The sequence below is a fragment of the Malaya genurostris genome, chromosome 3, assembly GCF_030247185.1.
Source record: "Malaya genurostris strain Urasoe2022 chromosome 3, Malgen_1.1, whole genome shotgun sequence".
NCBI lineage: Eukaryota > Metazoa > Arthropoda > Insecta > Diptera > Culicidae > Malaya > Malaya genurostris.
In genome coordinates, this window is record NC_080572.1 from 154,596,053 (window position 1) to 154,614,088 (window position 18,036).

The 18,036-nt window shown below is 34.6% G+C and overlaps 1 protein-coding gene across 5 annotated transcripts in view; it reads left to right on the forward strand.

The window, feature by feature from the left end:
- The window catches only part of LOC131438575 (tyrosine-protein phosphatase non-receptor type 7), a 137,202-nt gene that overhangs the window by 57,091 nt on the left and 62,075 nt on the right, over positions 1-18,036 (forward strand). The window contains exons 2-4 of one of the 5 annotated variants that reach the window (XM_058608678.1): positions 7,344-7,619; positions 8,420-11,894; positions 15,707-16,473. In XM_058608678.1, coding sequence (XP_058464661.1) covers positions 8,459-11,894; positions 15,707-16,473 — 4,203 coding nt within the window. In that variant the 5' untranslated portion in view covers positions 7,344-7,619; positions 8,420-8,458. Of the gene's footprint in view, positions 1-7,343; positions 7,620-8,419; positions 11,895-15,706; positions 16,474-18,036 lie in introns of those variants that run through there. The other 4 variants (XM_058608677.1, XM_058608679.1, XM_058608680.1 and 1 more) reach the window with 4 other exon arrangements.

Genomic DNA, 18,036 nt, shown 5'->3' on the forward strand with positions numbered 1-18,036 from the left:
CATTCGAGATCTAGATTAGATGGGATACATAGTAGGTTATGCAGCGAGAATACACGCTCTAATTATCGCTATACTAGAAAGATACAATAACGTTAAAGGAGCCTTCCTGGTACTTCCCAACGAAGAGTTGTATGCAAAATCGGATTCTGACATCAACAGAATGTTCATGAATGCAAAAGCCGGAGAAGAGAAGCAGACTGAGCAGGAATCTCTAGCTTCTAAGTACGCAACAAAACGGCGAGTTGCACGGTGCTTTGGATGCAACCAGAGAAGAGAGACTTCAAGAACAAATATTTTCTAATGGAAATGTTTCTGGCAAAAGAGAAGGAGGAATTCTTGAAGTGGAAGAATTGTTCAATGACTACCAGTGTGAATCCCAACAAAAGGATTAGATTTGTTGTGGATTCAAAAGTGAGCAATGACGTTGTCAACGATTACAGATTGCTGGAAAACGTCAATTAATTAACGAAACCAATCAACATCTCTACTGTAAAAATCGACTGATAATCTTCGGGCAACGAAGATTGGTAAAAATTAAAAAAAATATAAGTGTTAGAATCTCCTTTCGGTTAGAAGGGCACTAAACGCGGTACAAAAATCTCATTTAACGTTGAAAAGGTTATTTTTACGTACATAGGCAAAGTTTTTGCTTCGAGAAGTCTCGTGGGTTTTTCTCGGGAATGAAAGTCAAAGAAAAATGTTATAAATTCAGCATTTTTCGGAAAGAAAGAGAATTTTTATATTTGGCATAGAAGGCTCGGGCATAGAAGGGAATCAATCTACCTTCGAAACATATACGTACGAAAAACAACCGAAACTGAATCATTAGAGAGTCTTTGGATGCCTACCAACAAATAATATATTTGTAGGTTATGCAAATAATAGTTTCGTGGAATGGACGGAACATATACGTTTAATAGAAATCAAATCGATCAAATCATATACGTTTAATAGAAATAGAATCGAAAACAAATAACTAGATGATTATATTCTCATCGAAGAAGATCAAGAATCACTTGGAGAAAGTGATTATGAAAGCACTAATGAAGGCCAAGCTAAAGAACTAGACTACGGCGATGAAGGGTATTCATTGCGTCAAATTGAGAGGAAAATACCTTCGTTGTATTTAGACTACTCAGCAAAACCGGCTGTACTTTGTGAAGAAGAAATTCTCGCAACATTTAAAGTTTAATGAAATCTGAAGATTTGAAGCATGCGATTCAAAATGAATTTGACGCATTGCAATAAAATATCACTTGGACAGTGGTTAACTGTGTATTCGAAGGACTGAAACCAATATATGGTTTTCCTAAATCAAGTATTCCAAATGAAAGATATGTTAGAAGTAAAATGTTTTCTAGAAATGGGAATAAATCGTGATTTTAGGAATCAGATGAATGAAATTTTCCTGAATCACATACATAGAAAACTAAGCGGTTTGGAGTAAGTGATTGTAACATTGTGATGGGGACACCATTGGTTACCACTACTAAATGGTCGAAATCTGAGGCAAAAATTGCAGAAGAACCATTAAGGCAACTGTTAGAATGTCTACAATACCTTTCGTTGACATCCTGGCCAGATATGTGCGTTGCGGTAAACAGAATGAGTAAATATTCCAATTATGTTATTGACTGGAATTGGTCAGGTTTAAAGCGAATATTGCGATATTTACGTTCAACGAGTAATACAAAAATCATTTATTTAAACAAAAAAGGTTATCCTGACTTAATAGGATTTGTGGATGCAGACTATGCAATGATCCTGATGAGAGGAAATCTGTTTCAGGATACGCGTTTCGATTATACGGTAATTTAGTTTCGTGGTTAACGAAACGGCAAACGGTCAGCTTATCTACAACTGAAGCCGAACTGATAGCGCTTCAGTCCGGATACAAAAGAAGGTGCGTGGTTAACTTAACTTCTCGACGAATTGGATGTAGTCATAGAGCCATTCGTTATAATGGAGGACAATATTCCATGTATGAACATCGGGTAGGAGCCAAGATCACATCAAAGGATGAAAAAAACTTGAACATCAAATGTTTCTTCATCCGTGAACTCATTAAGATAGGAAAACTGAAACTGCAGTTCATCGCGAAAGTCGAGCAACCAGCAGATGCTTTCATTTAGGGGTTACCTAAAACCATAGGAAGTTATTCAGTGTATTGAATGTTCAAATTACGGGGAAGTGTTAACACTCCAAATATCAAGCCTCAAAAAAAGTTGGAACGGTAACTTTGAGCTGTCATAGCTCAGCTGTTTTTCAACGAATCTCAATAAATTTTACACCCTCGAATTTTATGAAGTTCGTAGATTGATTCCAAAACTTTGTAGCAGACGATTGTTCCAAGTTTTTTTCACGCGCCCAATATGCCCTATCTACTTTCCAATTTTCTTTCCTTTGGCATAAACGTCGCATAGAAAATATTGAATTCTTAAACTTTACCGAGTCATAACTTTGTTGTTAGTCAACCGATCTTCAAAATTTGTTCACCATTGGAAAGATACTACTTCCAGAAATAAAATGTACTAAAAAAAACTAAAAATAGGGTTGTCTACCCAGAGTTATAATGAAAACTGTAGATAGATGACCTACATCCACATTTTTGTATATAACTCAAAAATTAAAGCGATGACATGTACATTTTTTTGATTAAAAATATTGGAATCATTACCAGAAACAATGTATTGATGATCAAAATTATATATCCGTTCAAAGAATCTCAAGAAATTTGGTACAAATACAGAGAATTTCTATTATTTGCCCAAAAACAAATCAAAACATAGAAATTTTATGACATATATTTTTTTATTAGTTTAGTTGGAAATTTATTATGAACAAAATTTACAAAAAACTGAAACTTGGATTTCACTGAAAATCTTAAAAATTTTGGTAAATATAACTCTAAAAATAATTATGTTTTTGTATTGGACAAAAGATCTAAACAATTTTTATGCACAACCCAAACGGAATTGATAACTACTAAAATTAGTTTTTTTTTTATTTTAGGTTTTCCGTAAAATCTAAAAAATTCGGTAGAAGATCGGAAATTTCAAAATTTCTGATATATATTGCGTTCCAACGTTTCTGCAAATCAAAGTGAAAATATTGGAATCCGTTTTGATTTCATCTGTTTCAAAGAGATGTAGAATTTGTTTTTTTATTAACAAAAACACAAAAATTTTAAATTATTTCAATGGCTTTGTACAATAAGAAATAGAACGTAAAATTATATGAATTTCATATACTAACCCATGGCAAAAGAAACCAACTACAATTTTAAAAAATCATTGCTTGATTTTTGTTTTACAAGCGATTAGGAACAAAAACATATATCTTAAATTTTCCGCTATCCTAAACGACATCAATTATAATCGATAAAATATTAAAATTTAAATATCACAAACTTAGAAATATTTCTCACATCTCTTTTATTCTAATATAAAAATGTATTCTTCAAACAGTTTTGTTTGATTTTTGAAAAACATGAAAGCTAGTGCATGAACTAGTGTAACCTACAAAATGAAATAGTTCTCAAATCGGTTAGGCCATCTTTCTCAGTGAAGTGAGTTCCACTATTTCAGGTACTTATGAAACTGTAATCGCCCCGAATATTGGCTTTGCAGCAGCCTTTGCGATTAGCATCAAGCAACCAATCTATTTGCAGCTTACAGTTGTCTTCGTCTTGAAAAACAACCTCTTCGTTTGAATGCTTTTCACTGAATGAAACCCTGCACCTATGTTATCAGAACTAATTGGCTCAAGTGGCATGTTCCCCTAGTTATTTGGAGATTCGTGCCTTGCCGTAGCTTTTCATCAACTTCCTGATGGGAAGGGAATGATAAAAGGAACATGGAAGGGAATTGGGAATTGGGTGAGGTGGGTAAACAGCACAAAACATAAAGAAATAAATCGTCCTGCATCCCCGAAAGGATGCTGAACGATCTGCAGATGCCAAAATGCACGGTTGATAAAACCTCCAACCACCGAGAGGCCTTAGAGAGAGCGACACCATTCTGCATTTCCTGAAGAATGCAGAACGATTTCTTCTCGAATATGCACTTGAATTAATTTGACACTTCAGAAGACAAAAATACCACATTTTAATATATAGCTAATAAATAACTTACATGATACGAATATTTTTCAATGAAAAAACCCAATGTATGAACATATTTAAAAAAATTAAAAAATATCTTCTCCGCCTTTTTTATAAACATGCTCGAAGCTGTAACACTAGAAACGTTGCAGATACTACTATGGTGTCCTCAGCAAAGCTGCTCGATATAAGTTTATCTACAATTTTGCCGAAGAATGCAGTTCTCTATCTCAATACATCCGGAAAATAAGTTTTGGATCACCCTAATAATAATAGCCATCCTAATACCATGTACATCGACATATGGCTTATCTTTCACTGATCATTTGTTTTGAAGACATCATAGCTCTAAAGTATAAGATTAAGCCACAAATGTTTTTGTCCCACTAAATTGTGGATCCGGACCACTGTGCAATGCAATTTAACTCGGAATTTCCGATCTTTTAACTAGTTTTTGAAATTCTACGGCAAACCTACAACAAAATCAGAATTTTAGTAGTTATCAATTGCGTTTGGGTTGTGCATAAAAATTGTTTAGATCGTTTGTCCAATACATAAATATAACTATTTTTAGAGTTTTCGGTTATTTACGAAAAAATTTTAAAATTTTCAGTGAAATCCAAGTTTCAGTTTTTTTTCTAAATTTTGTTTATAATAAATTTCCAACTAAAATAATAAAAAAATATATGTCATAAAATTTAAAAATATTGATTTGATTTTGTTTGGCAAAATTTTCCCAATAACAGAAATTCTCTGTATTTGTACCAAATTTCTTGAGCTTCTTTGAACGGATATATAATTTTGGTTATCAATACATTGTTACTGGTAATGATTCCAATATTTTTAATCAAAAAAATGTACATGTCATCGTTTTAATTTTAACAAACATGTGAAAAAATATGAAAAATTAATATATATTTATAAATTCATCGATTTCTTAATGTTTTCTCTTGATTGTGCAGGAATGGTAGTTGAGCGAAAATTGTAGCTGATATCACAAGCAATCGAATGATGTATAAAAATATATAGGTCATCGCTTTGAATTTCGAGATATTTACGATCATTGTGAAAAGTCTCATCTTTTCTTATGTCATCTATTTACAGTTTTCATTATAACTTTGGGTAGACAACCATATTTTAAGTATTTTTTTTCAGTGCATTTTATTTCTGGAAGTAGTACCTTTCCAATGGTGAATAAATTTTGAAGATCGGTTGACTAACAACAAAGTTATGACTCGGTAAAGTTGAGGTTCTCAATATCCGATTCGCGATGCAGGTGCCGCATGAATGCAGATAGGGCACATTTTGAGTTTGAAAAAAACTTGGAACGGGAAAAATCAGATTTTCATTAGTTTTTCCTAAACGATCGTCAATAATGATATACTTAAAATAATCTACAAGCTTCACAAAATTCGAGGGTGTAAAATTTATCGAAATTGGTCAAGTAACAACTGAGCAATGATAGCTCAAAGTTACCGTTCCAACTTTTTTTGAGGCTTGGTGCTCCGCGTAACTTTTTTAGGCTTGGTATTAGGAGTGTTAACTTATGCTTATTAGCAAGTGATATAGCAATTCTAACACTTTCTAGCTTGCCTACTGGCGCAATGGTTTAACAATAATCAAATCCAGGACGTTGTGAGCATCCTTTTGCTACCAGTCTTGCTTTATATCTGTCATCATATTTAATTGAAAAAACCCATTTTGAGTGTATCGGTTTCATTTCCTTGGGTACACAGTTAACCACTGTCCACGTGTTATTTTGATGTAACGCATCGAATTCCTCCTGAATAGCACGCTTCCATTAGTGCCAATCTGCAGTTTTTTTTTAAGATTCTTGATGTTTTGTGGAATCTCTTCATCACACAGTACAGCCGCTTTTGCTGAGTAGTCTGAAACAATGAAGGTAATTTTCTCTCTCTTTGCCTTGACGCCATGAATACCCTTCATCGCCGTAGTCTCGTTCTGCAGCTAGAACTTCGTTAGAGCTGTCATAATCACTTTCTCCAAGTGATCCTTGATCTTCCTCGATGAGCGTACAATCATCTGATGTTTCTGCGCCATTTAGATGTTCATTGTAACTAATAGCGCCCTCTTCTTTATCTTGCCTAATCTGAGTAATCTGCTGACATACTGTCCAATCTTCACCAGGAAATTCTTTAATGTTTACAATACTTGCTGCATCTAACTGGTTATTTGCTATTGTTTCATCGAATAATATGCTTCTTCCGATTTCTATTGAACGTGTATGTTCGTTCCATAGCCTATAACCATTATTTGCGTAACCCACAAATATCATTGGTTTTGTTTTAGGATCTAGCTTCTGGCGGTTTTGTTTAGGGATATGTTTGAACGCCTTGCATCCGAAGACTCTAAAATGATTCAGGTTCGGTCGTTTCTTGAACCATTATCACATCTAAGCATAGAAATACGAGTTCCAAAATAAGATGTTGCCATTGCCTAATATTCTATAAATTTTTCATAGACCTCAGATTTGTGTTTCATTAGATACACAGCAAGAAAGTGAGTGAAATGAAACGTAACAAAAGACGATAGCCATCATATGTTTCTTGTTCCAAGCTGCCACAAACATCTCCATTTGTTTAAATTTAACCGTAGCTTGTTTACCTGCTGCACAACCATTGCACACGTGGACTGTATTTATATTTTCCGGCGTAAGATTGACTCCCTCAACCATTCTCTTTGTTATTAGTTTTTCTAAACTTGCATTGCTCAAATGCCCGAGCCTTCTATGCCAAGTTTCAAAACTTACTTGTTTTCCCAAAAATGCAGAATTTGTAGCATTTTTCTCAGAGTTGTCATATCGAAACAATTCGAGGTGGAATAAGCCATCAACGAAACTTTCCAAAGCGATAACCTCGCTCTCGGTTTTGAAAATAACCTTTTCATCGATAAATATAACATTTATTCCATGCTTGCTTACCCTTCTAACCGAAAGGAGAATTTCTTCAAGTCCAGGAGTAAAAAGAACGTTGTACAGTGTTAAATATTTTATTGTATTTTTACCTACAACGCTTTTTAAATTCATTTAGCCAGCCTTCGTAGCCCGAAGTTTCTCTACTGATTTGGCTGTAGAGATGTCGACTGGTTTTGCTAATTCTTCGACGTCTTCTAGCACCCTGTAGTCATTTACCATGTGATCGCTCGCTCCCGAATCTAAAGCAAATCTAATCTTTTTGTGGTCTACTCTAGTGATCATTGCGAAGCTATTCTTTCGTTTCAGGTACTCTTCCTTCTCTTTGGACACAAACTTTTTCATCAGTGAGCACTTGTTCTTGAAATGCCCTATTTCGTTGCATCCGAAGCACCGTGTTGTTTGCCGTTTTGATGCGTATCTAGAAGCAAGCGCAATGTTTTTCTCTTCTGTCTGCTTCTCTTCCCCGGCTTCTGCATTCAAAAACAGTTGGCACTATTTTCACGCGTTCCTCAAGCGTATACACAACCATTTTCGTTCAGCGGGAGGAAACTAATTTTTTGTCAAATCAGAAGAGACATTAAGGTATGTCGAAATAACCGCTAGTTCAAAAAAGTTAGATGGCGGACCCTGTATATGTTGTCCTGCATCAGAAAATTGTTCGAAAAAATTATTTTTATACGTCTCGACACTTGAGTCGAAGGAAACGATTTGTTGTCAGATACTCAGGTTGGCTTCAGTAAAAATAAAGGGACGAATGATTGCCTTGCATTGCTATCTGTGTCAGCCTACTAAATGTCCCTGACTCAACTTTATTTTTAGACCCATCAATGGAAAGCTAACCGTTTGATTAAAAAATAGGTGTTTTTGAGTAGATTAACTAATGAATACCGAAATGCTAATATGGTACTTAAGGGCTATAGTAGTAATATGTTTTATCAAATACTAACCATTGTGTCTGTATTTGACGTATATTATGTTTAAAGTACTATGTATGGTGGATGCTACGACGAAGAAAACTTCATGTATATTGCCTTGTGAAATGAACGTATTTATGAGAAAACTAATATAAACTTACTTTCAAAAACTCAAGCAAACAATTTGCCATCCTAATTCTGCAAGCACTCTACTCTGCGTTACTTATAGTCACGTAATTTATATGGGCGGGCCGAAATGAAATCATCTTACGTGCTTCACACATAAGGAGTAAGTCCTTTACACGTAAAAGTTTTCGACATTTCGATTAAAAATTAGAAATGTATATATGAATGTTACGCTCTTTTCAATAAGTATACCAATGTAAAACCAATAGAAGATTTTTGCTCAGTGTAGTTCATGAATGCTTTTAATTAAAATCTATTTCAAATTGTTGTTTTTTTTTTCAGAATAATGATACAGGAAGGGTGGCACTATAGCGATCAACAATGGATTCACATGATCCCTTCGATTACACTGTATACTCTTCACTGATTCGTGATAAACAATTTGATAACCCAAATGAAGTAAAAAACCTGTATCTACATGTGGATCAACAATATAGTTGTCAATTGACCGTTTTGAGCACAAAGGTCTGTCTAGAACAAGTCTATAGTGTTTCGCTAAGAAGTATTATATCCATTGAAAAACGGCGTGAAATTACATTTCCTGTTTCTAATAACATAACAGAGACTATAGGCATTCAAGTGACAAAAACTATTGTATTACCTCTTTCAAGAAACATTTCCAGGAACCAAAATCATTACAATGAAAGTATTTTAATGAATGAATTGATAATTGGCCATATTAAACATTTTAACAGCAAGACGATGAATGATAATGGAAACAACAATTCTAATCGGCAAAATATGTTATCAATTTCATCCGACTCAAAATCTCCCAGTAATGCATTTATTAACAAAAAACATGCAGATCGTCAACACAGCGATTCTAATACATTTTTATATTCAAACAATCTGTATACGAATTTAGAGCAGATTTCTACTATTGCTCATAATATGGAACCAACGTGTCCTAAAAGGTCACCAATAGATCTATCAACCGTAGCTAATGATACTTCTTCACTGGTTTCTTCTACTTTATCAAACGCTTGCACAGGAAAGAAGTTTACTTTTGATCAAAACACTCAGTATAAGAAACAGCATAATGACTTATCCAAAACAATAAGTGGCATTAGAACCAACAGTCTAATTTGTATCCATCAATTGAGATCTAAAGATGATTGTTTCATCTCTAAAACCGCAGTTCAACAAGAATATGAAGCCTGCGATAAACGATCTCGATTTCCTCGCACTTTTAACATTCTTGAAAAAATCGAAATGGAAAATGTAGCTCATACACCAGAATCATATTCACCGAAAACATTAAATACTAGAGCAGTGCTCAGAGCGAAATCGTTTTCTAATTCTCACGAGTTTTTGGTTCAACCATCAGATGTCAAAGTAAATCCTAGAATCAATGAAAATGTTTTAGATAACAATAGCAGCGCCAACCTAAAGCTTCGTAATGAAATGATTGCACTGAATAATTCGGCTGTTGATGAAGCAAAGGAATGCAATAAATGTATACTATCGCAGTCACTCGCCCTACCTGTTAAGAAACCGAGCTCTCTGAATATGGTTGATAGTCCTTTTTCCCCTACGTTGATTTCATCTAAAACATCGCTAATCTCATCAGCATCGGCAACATCTGCCATTGAAAACACTACAACAAATGCAATTGTATATAGCAGTAAAAGCGGGAGATTAACTTATTCATCTAATGGAACCAATGAGTGTTTTTACCAAAAATCTCTTCATAGGTCGTACCATGCTGATTTGGATGGTAACATGGGTAATTCATACTTCCGTTTTCCTGATGTGGATTCATTTACACCACCAAACAGTGTCCAGTTATTAAATCGAGGTTGGCGTAGCAACACCGATTTTAAGACTGCATCATTCGTAACACACTGTGTTTCACCGGAAGGGATATTCTCTAATGATATGTTATTAACGCAGCCTCAAGTAAGTTCTGCAGAGAATACTGATCTTAAATTAGAAAATCCATATGCCGCGTCAGATGAATCTATCCAGCGAACAATTGATGACAGTCTCATATTAGAAAGCAACAAAGATAATACTATTTCGGTTAATCAGACCGTACGAAGAGCTAGATTAAAGTCAATATCATTAGATTCAGAAGGAGCACGTTTAGTAGAAGAACATCTCTCAATCAGCATTCCTGTTGAAGAGCTGGTAGGAATAGCTTCAAGCAAATCGGCATCTGAAAAACATCCAACTCATTTCAGCAATTCAAATGCTTCCGAAATTGGCGAAGATCTGTTTTCGTTGAATAAAAAACGTAACATCTTCAATCTAACCCTTAATTTAAATCATAAAGACGAAACTTTGAGCGTCGTTGATGATTGCAAGTTTAATGAATTTTACTTCGAATACTACGATTATGACGATGATGGCGAAGAATACGATATGGGTTATTACAGTAGGATAAATTCTAACGAAAAAAGAAAAAAAAATTTTTTTCATCAGCAAACACCAATTTTCATTCAGAACCGCACCAAAGCGAGCTCGTTAGATTTAGAACAATGTTTTAACAATTCAATTCAATCGACCAAAATTCAAAATACAGCGGAAGATTGCGTGCAGGAAAACAGCATGCATAGTCCTGTACTTAATCCTTCGACTTCAATAATGTCCACATCTTCATTGTCAGTACCAACAACTCCCAAGCGCATGCCATACCGACTACAGCATCAACAACATCATGGGAAATTCAAACAAAGTCGTTGCACTAATGACAATGTCACTGGTATTAACAACAGTCCTGCAATAGAGCGATATACATTATGTGGTTTTCATAAAAAATTAGGAAGTTTTGACGAAAATGTGGATAACTATTGTAGTTCATTCGAAGATGACAGCGACTCAACTAATGCGAAATATTCGCTTTCTTTTAAGACTAAACAGAGCGAAGAAAATGTGAGTGTGGCTAATATTAGTGATAAAGCCTTTCCTGACATCACTCCAGTGTGCGATTTCGTAGAGAAGGTATTGGAGACAAAGGCATCAGAAAAACCTCCTATTCAGACGTTAAACAAAAATCGATCGAATATACTGCAGCGAAGAGGTTCAAACCAAAGCCTCACGTTAAATCTTGATGGAGGCGTTGAAGGTTGTTTAAACAAAGGATTATCCGCATCAAATTATAGTTTGGGTAATTATCGAGAATCTCATTTAAGCTTAGCTGGATCGTCATACAATCTGCAACAACAGCAACAGCTGCATCAAGGTAACCATTCGAACGTGAATACGGTTCAAACTAAGAAAAACTTATTACAACGCCGTGGATCGAATACTAGCCTGGTACTAAATTTACAGAGTTCAAATACAAGTCTTAATAGATATACGAGCCACAGTTCTCTAAATATTCAAAATCAACAAATTCGTTCATCCAAAAAGGGTTTGCTAGAGCGACGAAACTCTAATACTAGTTTAACACACATCAATGTTCAAAGTCGAACTCTATCTGCTTCAAACTGTAATCTGCCAAGTTCAGCAGGAAGTTTAAACAGTATTGCTACAAACCAAACACAAAACGAGGTCATCACCATGGATGAAAACGATCATCAGTTATCTAACAATAAAAATAAAACGAATAACTGCATACCAACAATGGTTAGTGCATCGAATGAATCTCATCTATCACCGAATTGTCAGCAACATGGTCAAAGGCGAAAGTTTCTGAGTTCTGACAGTCTGCACAATATAGTCAATCAGAGAGCAGAATGTTGTTGTCAACAAAAAGAAACAGAAGAAGATAATAAGCAAATTTGTTGTCGCGCCCGCGTGAATATGTATGGTGGTAAGTATTGCACACACCAGGAGTACTAAAAAAACGAAATACGGAAGGCGATAAGCACTCACACACATACATATATATATATATATATATATATATATATATATATATATATATATATATATATATATATATATATATATATATATATATATATATATATATATATATATATATATATATATATATATATATATATATATATATATATATATATATATATATATATATACATAGAGTTTTATATATATATATATATATATAATAGCGGAAAACGTGTGTGTAGCTAATGTTACATGTTACATAAGAAAAATCTTTCGGGAAAGTGAAGAAAATGTAGAAAATTGTTTTGCATGGAATTGAAAATTTTCCACTCGATGCATGCTATGATTGTTTGAATACTAGATTAAAAATGAAATCTGTTGGCGCCAAACGAACTGATTTTTGTTTAAATTTTACTGAGGCTACTTCTTTCTTTTATAACTATTTATTGGAATATGAGCTAAAATTAAATTATTAATGTGAAATGTAGCGCGCAAAATTTTATCAGCTTCAGTTGAACGAACCATCGCACAAAGCGTAAAAGAAAAACGGACACATAGAAACAAGAACTTTTTTCATTGATTGAGCGCAGTGGGTTCACCTCTCGTTATATTGGCTTGTAAAACAGACTGGACGTGATGGATTTTTGAATTCTTCACACTTTGAATATATGCTAATTCAATCATTATTGTTAGTGATTACTCTTACACTAGAGCTATAAATTATGAGTAATTATGAATGATTAACATGAGGTTATATGTATATGTATTGACTAACTTGCTCTCCATGTATATGCCTGAGTTTACTAGCAAGCATGGATTCTCCTTCAAAAGAACGATTGAAGACAAGAGAACATTCAGGTATTTTCGATATCTTTTCCGCCGATGAGATAGAATTTACGTAAAAGTATTTTTTTTCGGAAGCGACTTTCGGAATTATGTAGCATGATGAGTCTAGAAATGTCTGTTTCAACGATAACGAACCAAAGACCAAACAGCCTCTGGCCTCCGGTGTCAGAAATCATCAATAGTTTAATAGTTTTTTAGATTACATTATTGTAATACATTCCAACTGTAACTAATAGTTCATCATACCATGCAGTTAAAATTATTTAGTGAATTTTCTCTCAAGCACATATTTGGGGCACGAAATTGAATATAAAGTTGTTTCGTAGTTCCTTATCATTCAATCGATTTTGAAAGCAAAATGAACCAAAGCAAACCAATGAATTCCAATAAGTTTTTCATGCTGACTGGCTCGAAGCTGACCCTCAATGTTTTGTATCTGGATGACCCCGGTACTAGATGCGGGTCATCAGTACAAAGCCAATAATTACCACGAATGATAACGACTATAAAACTTATTTATTACCGAACACGTTAAAATGGTACATACTGACAGCGTATCCGAAATTATACATTACTGGACGTATACTACTTATACTCCGGGCGGATACTATCTGACGGAAACTGACAACCGCAATTATTCACATATATACGCATCTCCAGCATCTCACTACGACAGCTAAACAGTCAAGTGAGAGCCTAGCGGTTTGCGGAGTACCGGGTGGTACCGCGCGATAGGATTGTCCTCAACATCTCCCCTCTTAATAAAGGTGGTAGGGATCGAACCTGTGAGGCTGTCTTCTTGCACGAGAAGAACGCCTAGGAAGATCTACCACAGACTCCACTTCGATAGCTGACTCGAATTCAATCGATGTTGATGAAGACGGTAACGCTGTGTGTCCCTCGATGTTGATGACGATGACATAGACGAACTTGTTGTAACATCGTGTTGAGGCGTAGATGTCGCACGAGCCGGCGTCGAACCAAATGAAACATGCTCAGGACTAGAGGAAGGTGTTAATGTAGGTGACGATGCGGTAGCACTCGGGACAAACGATGATGTCCCAGCAACCGACGACTGACGACTGTCTGGTAAGGCTCGGTTGGGCGTGCTTCAGTACGTCAGCAAGAAAATATCCAATGCATGTTGTATCGATCCTCTCTCCTCTCGAATTTTCTTCACGGCTATTTTAAATGTGTCCACAAATCGTTCCGCTTGGCCGTTTGATTGTGGATGAAACGGTGCTGTTGTAATATGATCGATTCCATTTAAGATGCAGAAATCGAGAAATTCAGCGCTTGTAAATTGAGAACCGTTGTCGCTAACTATTGTAACTGGCATACCGAATCTAGCAAACAGACTACGAAGAATACTGATGGTTTCCACTGACGTTATACGGTTCGTTTGGATGATCTCATGCCATGTGTCTATGATTTGTTGGAACGCACCAGGTGCAACTTTTACACCAGGCGGTAGGCGGTTGTAGGAATAGAGGCCACGATGTGTATTGATAGTGAGCAACTTTCGGTACCGCTCATCGACTTCCACCTGTAGGAAAGCGTCGGACAAATCAATCTGGCTGAATAACTGACAATTAGCCAGCTTGGTGAAAATATCATCCGGCAATGGAAGTGGATACCGATTCGGTTGAAGAGTTGCATTCAAACCAGTGGAATAATCTCCACAAATTCGCATAGATCCGTTAGCTTTACGGACGACGACGATCGGAGCGGCACACTCCGAATATTCAACCGACGTGATGATGTTAAGATTTTGCAGCCGCTCTAGTTCCCGGTCAACGGGATCATACATTGCGTAAGCCACAGGACGTTTCGGGCAGAAAATGGGACGAACATTTTCCTTCAGTTCCAGCTTGATTTTTGTTTTACAGCATAAACCCAACTGATCGTTGAAAACCTTAGGAAACATGGTTTTGAGTGTGCTAGTTGATGCTGGAGAGCATCATTGAAAATTTCCAAGTCCATACAAAACGTTTTCTAGATTTTCTCCACTTCTGCAACTGATTTTCCTTATGAAATATAGCCTTGAACCTCCGCATAAACATCACCTTTCGAACAAAAAAAATCAACACTTTTTTAATAGATATTATATATATATATATGTATATATATATATATATATATATATATATATATATATATATATATATATATATATATATATATATATATATATATATATATATATATATATATATATATATATATATATATATATATATATATATATATATATATATATATATATATATATATATATATATATATATATATATATATATATATATATACACTTAAAACCGTAACACAACATAACACAACATTTAACTGATCATTCAGTAATCTACATGCACTTTGCTGAAAATCGTTGAAGTAAAATGCTTCAACGCGTTCCTTTGCCAAAGTTTGACATAATATTATACTGAACCTGTCAGTAAACAACAAATATACCTATATCAGCAGAACCGTTAGCTGAAATTTCGAACATAGAGTTACCTTTTACTGAAACTCGGTGAGACACTCATCATCTAATGTCACTTTTCGATTCACGTCGCATCACCTCGCCATTGCTCGTAGGAACTGAAAAACATGTAAATTGGAAAAAGGAAGAAGATTTGTATATTTTATGAAAAGATAAGTGAGATCAAAAACTATCTATTTTGTATATATTTATAAATATTTATACATTTGCTTTTTTTGTTTGCTGAATTGAAATGAACATCAATAAAACACCCCTTTCACCAAAATTAGCTTTTGTGATATTAATTTCATACAATAATAAAAAAAAATCTTTCCTTTTTTCGATTACTGATGACTCGGCAATTCATGATTCCATCTTGATCTTACATAAAGTAAAACGAACTGATTTGTTTTAGTTAACCTATTACAGACGTTTCATCTTTGCAGGTTCAGTAGAGGATATAAAACAAACAAAAAAGGCTCAGCGGAGTGACTCTACTTGCCCTTTTCATATAAATGGTAAAATATCCGACAAACTGAGTATATTATCCAACGATGTGTTCAAATTCAAATCGACTGTTACATCGACCGCATCCACTAACAATCTGACACAATTCACTACTTGTGATTGTTGTTGCTGTAACTGTGCAGATGCACTTGCCGATGGAGTCAATACGATGAGTTTTAGTAATACTAATGTGCGTAAGATAACAACTAAGCCATTAAGTCCTCAAACTACCAGTGAAGATTTCAAAATCTACTTAGCTAATGTACAATTTCTACAAAATGCATCGAACGTGCTTTCGCAAAACTACATGAGAAAGTTACATTTTATATTTGAGAAAAGTTATGGTAATTTATATAAAAAAGAAAGTGACAACTTGCTGACAAGTGTGAACAATGACATGAAATTCACAAGCTTACCATTGATATTAAACACACAAGCAAACGAAACGGTAGATCATTTCAATGTTTGTGAATACATTGACAAAGGAGAAACGTTCATACCAGACGAAGATGCAAGAAAAATGATCCTTAAAATTCATCAAGAGTTTTGGGACTTACCCACGAACTATCAAGAAAAACCTTTGGTATTCGGCTCACAGTCGAAAAATCGTTACAAAACTATTCTTCCTAATGAGCACTCTAGAGTGATTCTACAAGCCGAACCTGGAATACTGAATGAACCATATATTAATGCTAATTTCATCAAGGTAAATGTAATAATAATTGATGTTTTCAGCTAAATCTCATTACATCGGTTACTTAACTCGATTTGATAATGATTAATAACATTAAATTTATGCAGTTCATTTACATAAACCGATCTTTCCCCTTTAGTTCAAATACATTGAAATAAAAATGATTAAACTTCGCTGCCACATTCGGATAAACTAAACTAGGGTAAACGCTTTCTATTTCATCTCATTTGTAAGGACGTTACTTTAAAACCTTAAGCCACCAAAATCACCACGTTTTTTCATATTTCTGCTTAATTCGCCTTGCTCCACATTGGGATTTGATTCACATTCCTTGGAAATTAAAATAATAATTAAAAAATCAGTTAAAAACACTTCTGATATCTATTTCTTCGCGTTTCGCCTTCGGCTCGTCAGTGCTTAAAGCAGTTCAAATTGAACTGCCATCTCGTGCCTAGCAGTTCAACTTAAACCGCTAAGCAGACGCAAAGTTTGCACTACTTATGCAACCCTCAAATAATATTGCACAAGTGCTATATTATTTCTGACGTCTCAGGCGTAAACGAATGACGGCTTATTACTGGCCGTCGCAGAATGTGAACATTTAGGGGTTTTGTTGGTTTGTGCGAAAAGCACATATTTTGTTTCTATTTCTTCGCGTTTCCTATCGTTGGTCCTTTATTCATCCCATTAATTAGCAATGGCGACAGCAATCAAAACCAAAATATTGCACTATTACCATTTCAGGTTCCAAATGTCAGAATTTTCCTTAAAAAGGGTCTAATGTCAACTATGACACTGCACACGATATTAAAAAAACATTTTTGAATCAATTCACGTTTAAAATAATTTGGATCGTTTTTATTACCTTTCGTTTCAAATTTAGAATTTTACTCTGCAGTTAATTTGGAGAAATAAAAAAAAACAAAAAAAGAATTGTTACTATTTAGGCATTAGCCCTTCTAAAAACAAAATGCAGAACCAGAGATGCCATTCATACAGATTTATCTGTATTGTATAAATTTTTGCGTTCGCGTTCGTTAAATCAGATTACAGATTTTTTAAATTCAATACAGATTTGTAAAGGTTCATAAAAAGTGAGAATTAAACCGTTAGACTTCTCTCTCTGAGTATCTGTTAGTATTTGATTGCAGTACTTCTTTAAAAGTTTATTAATCAACGGACAAATCACATGTTTAAATGGAAATCTTTTGTGCAAGTGTTTGATGATGGACACTAATAAACATTTATAAACAATTTGAATTTGAATTTGATTTATTTTATTAGTGAAAACAGATAGAGCAGATACATATTTTCTATGAAAATATTTGGCATCTCTGTGCACAGCCGATGAAACACACACATTTAACAGTGTTATGGTGACGAGTAGCGGAAAGTAACCAGTGCTACTAGATTTGCCACAATGGTTATTTGATTAGTATTTAACACGCTCTATTTGGTAATATTAGAATCCGAAACAGTTTTATTTATACATAAATATCAATGATATAATTAAACCGACGACACGACCTGCCACTCGTCTATCGAAACTGTATCACAAATTTAACTACCCCTCAG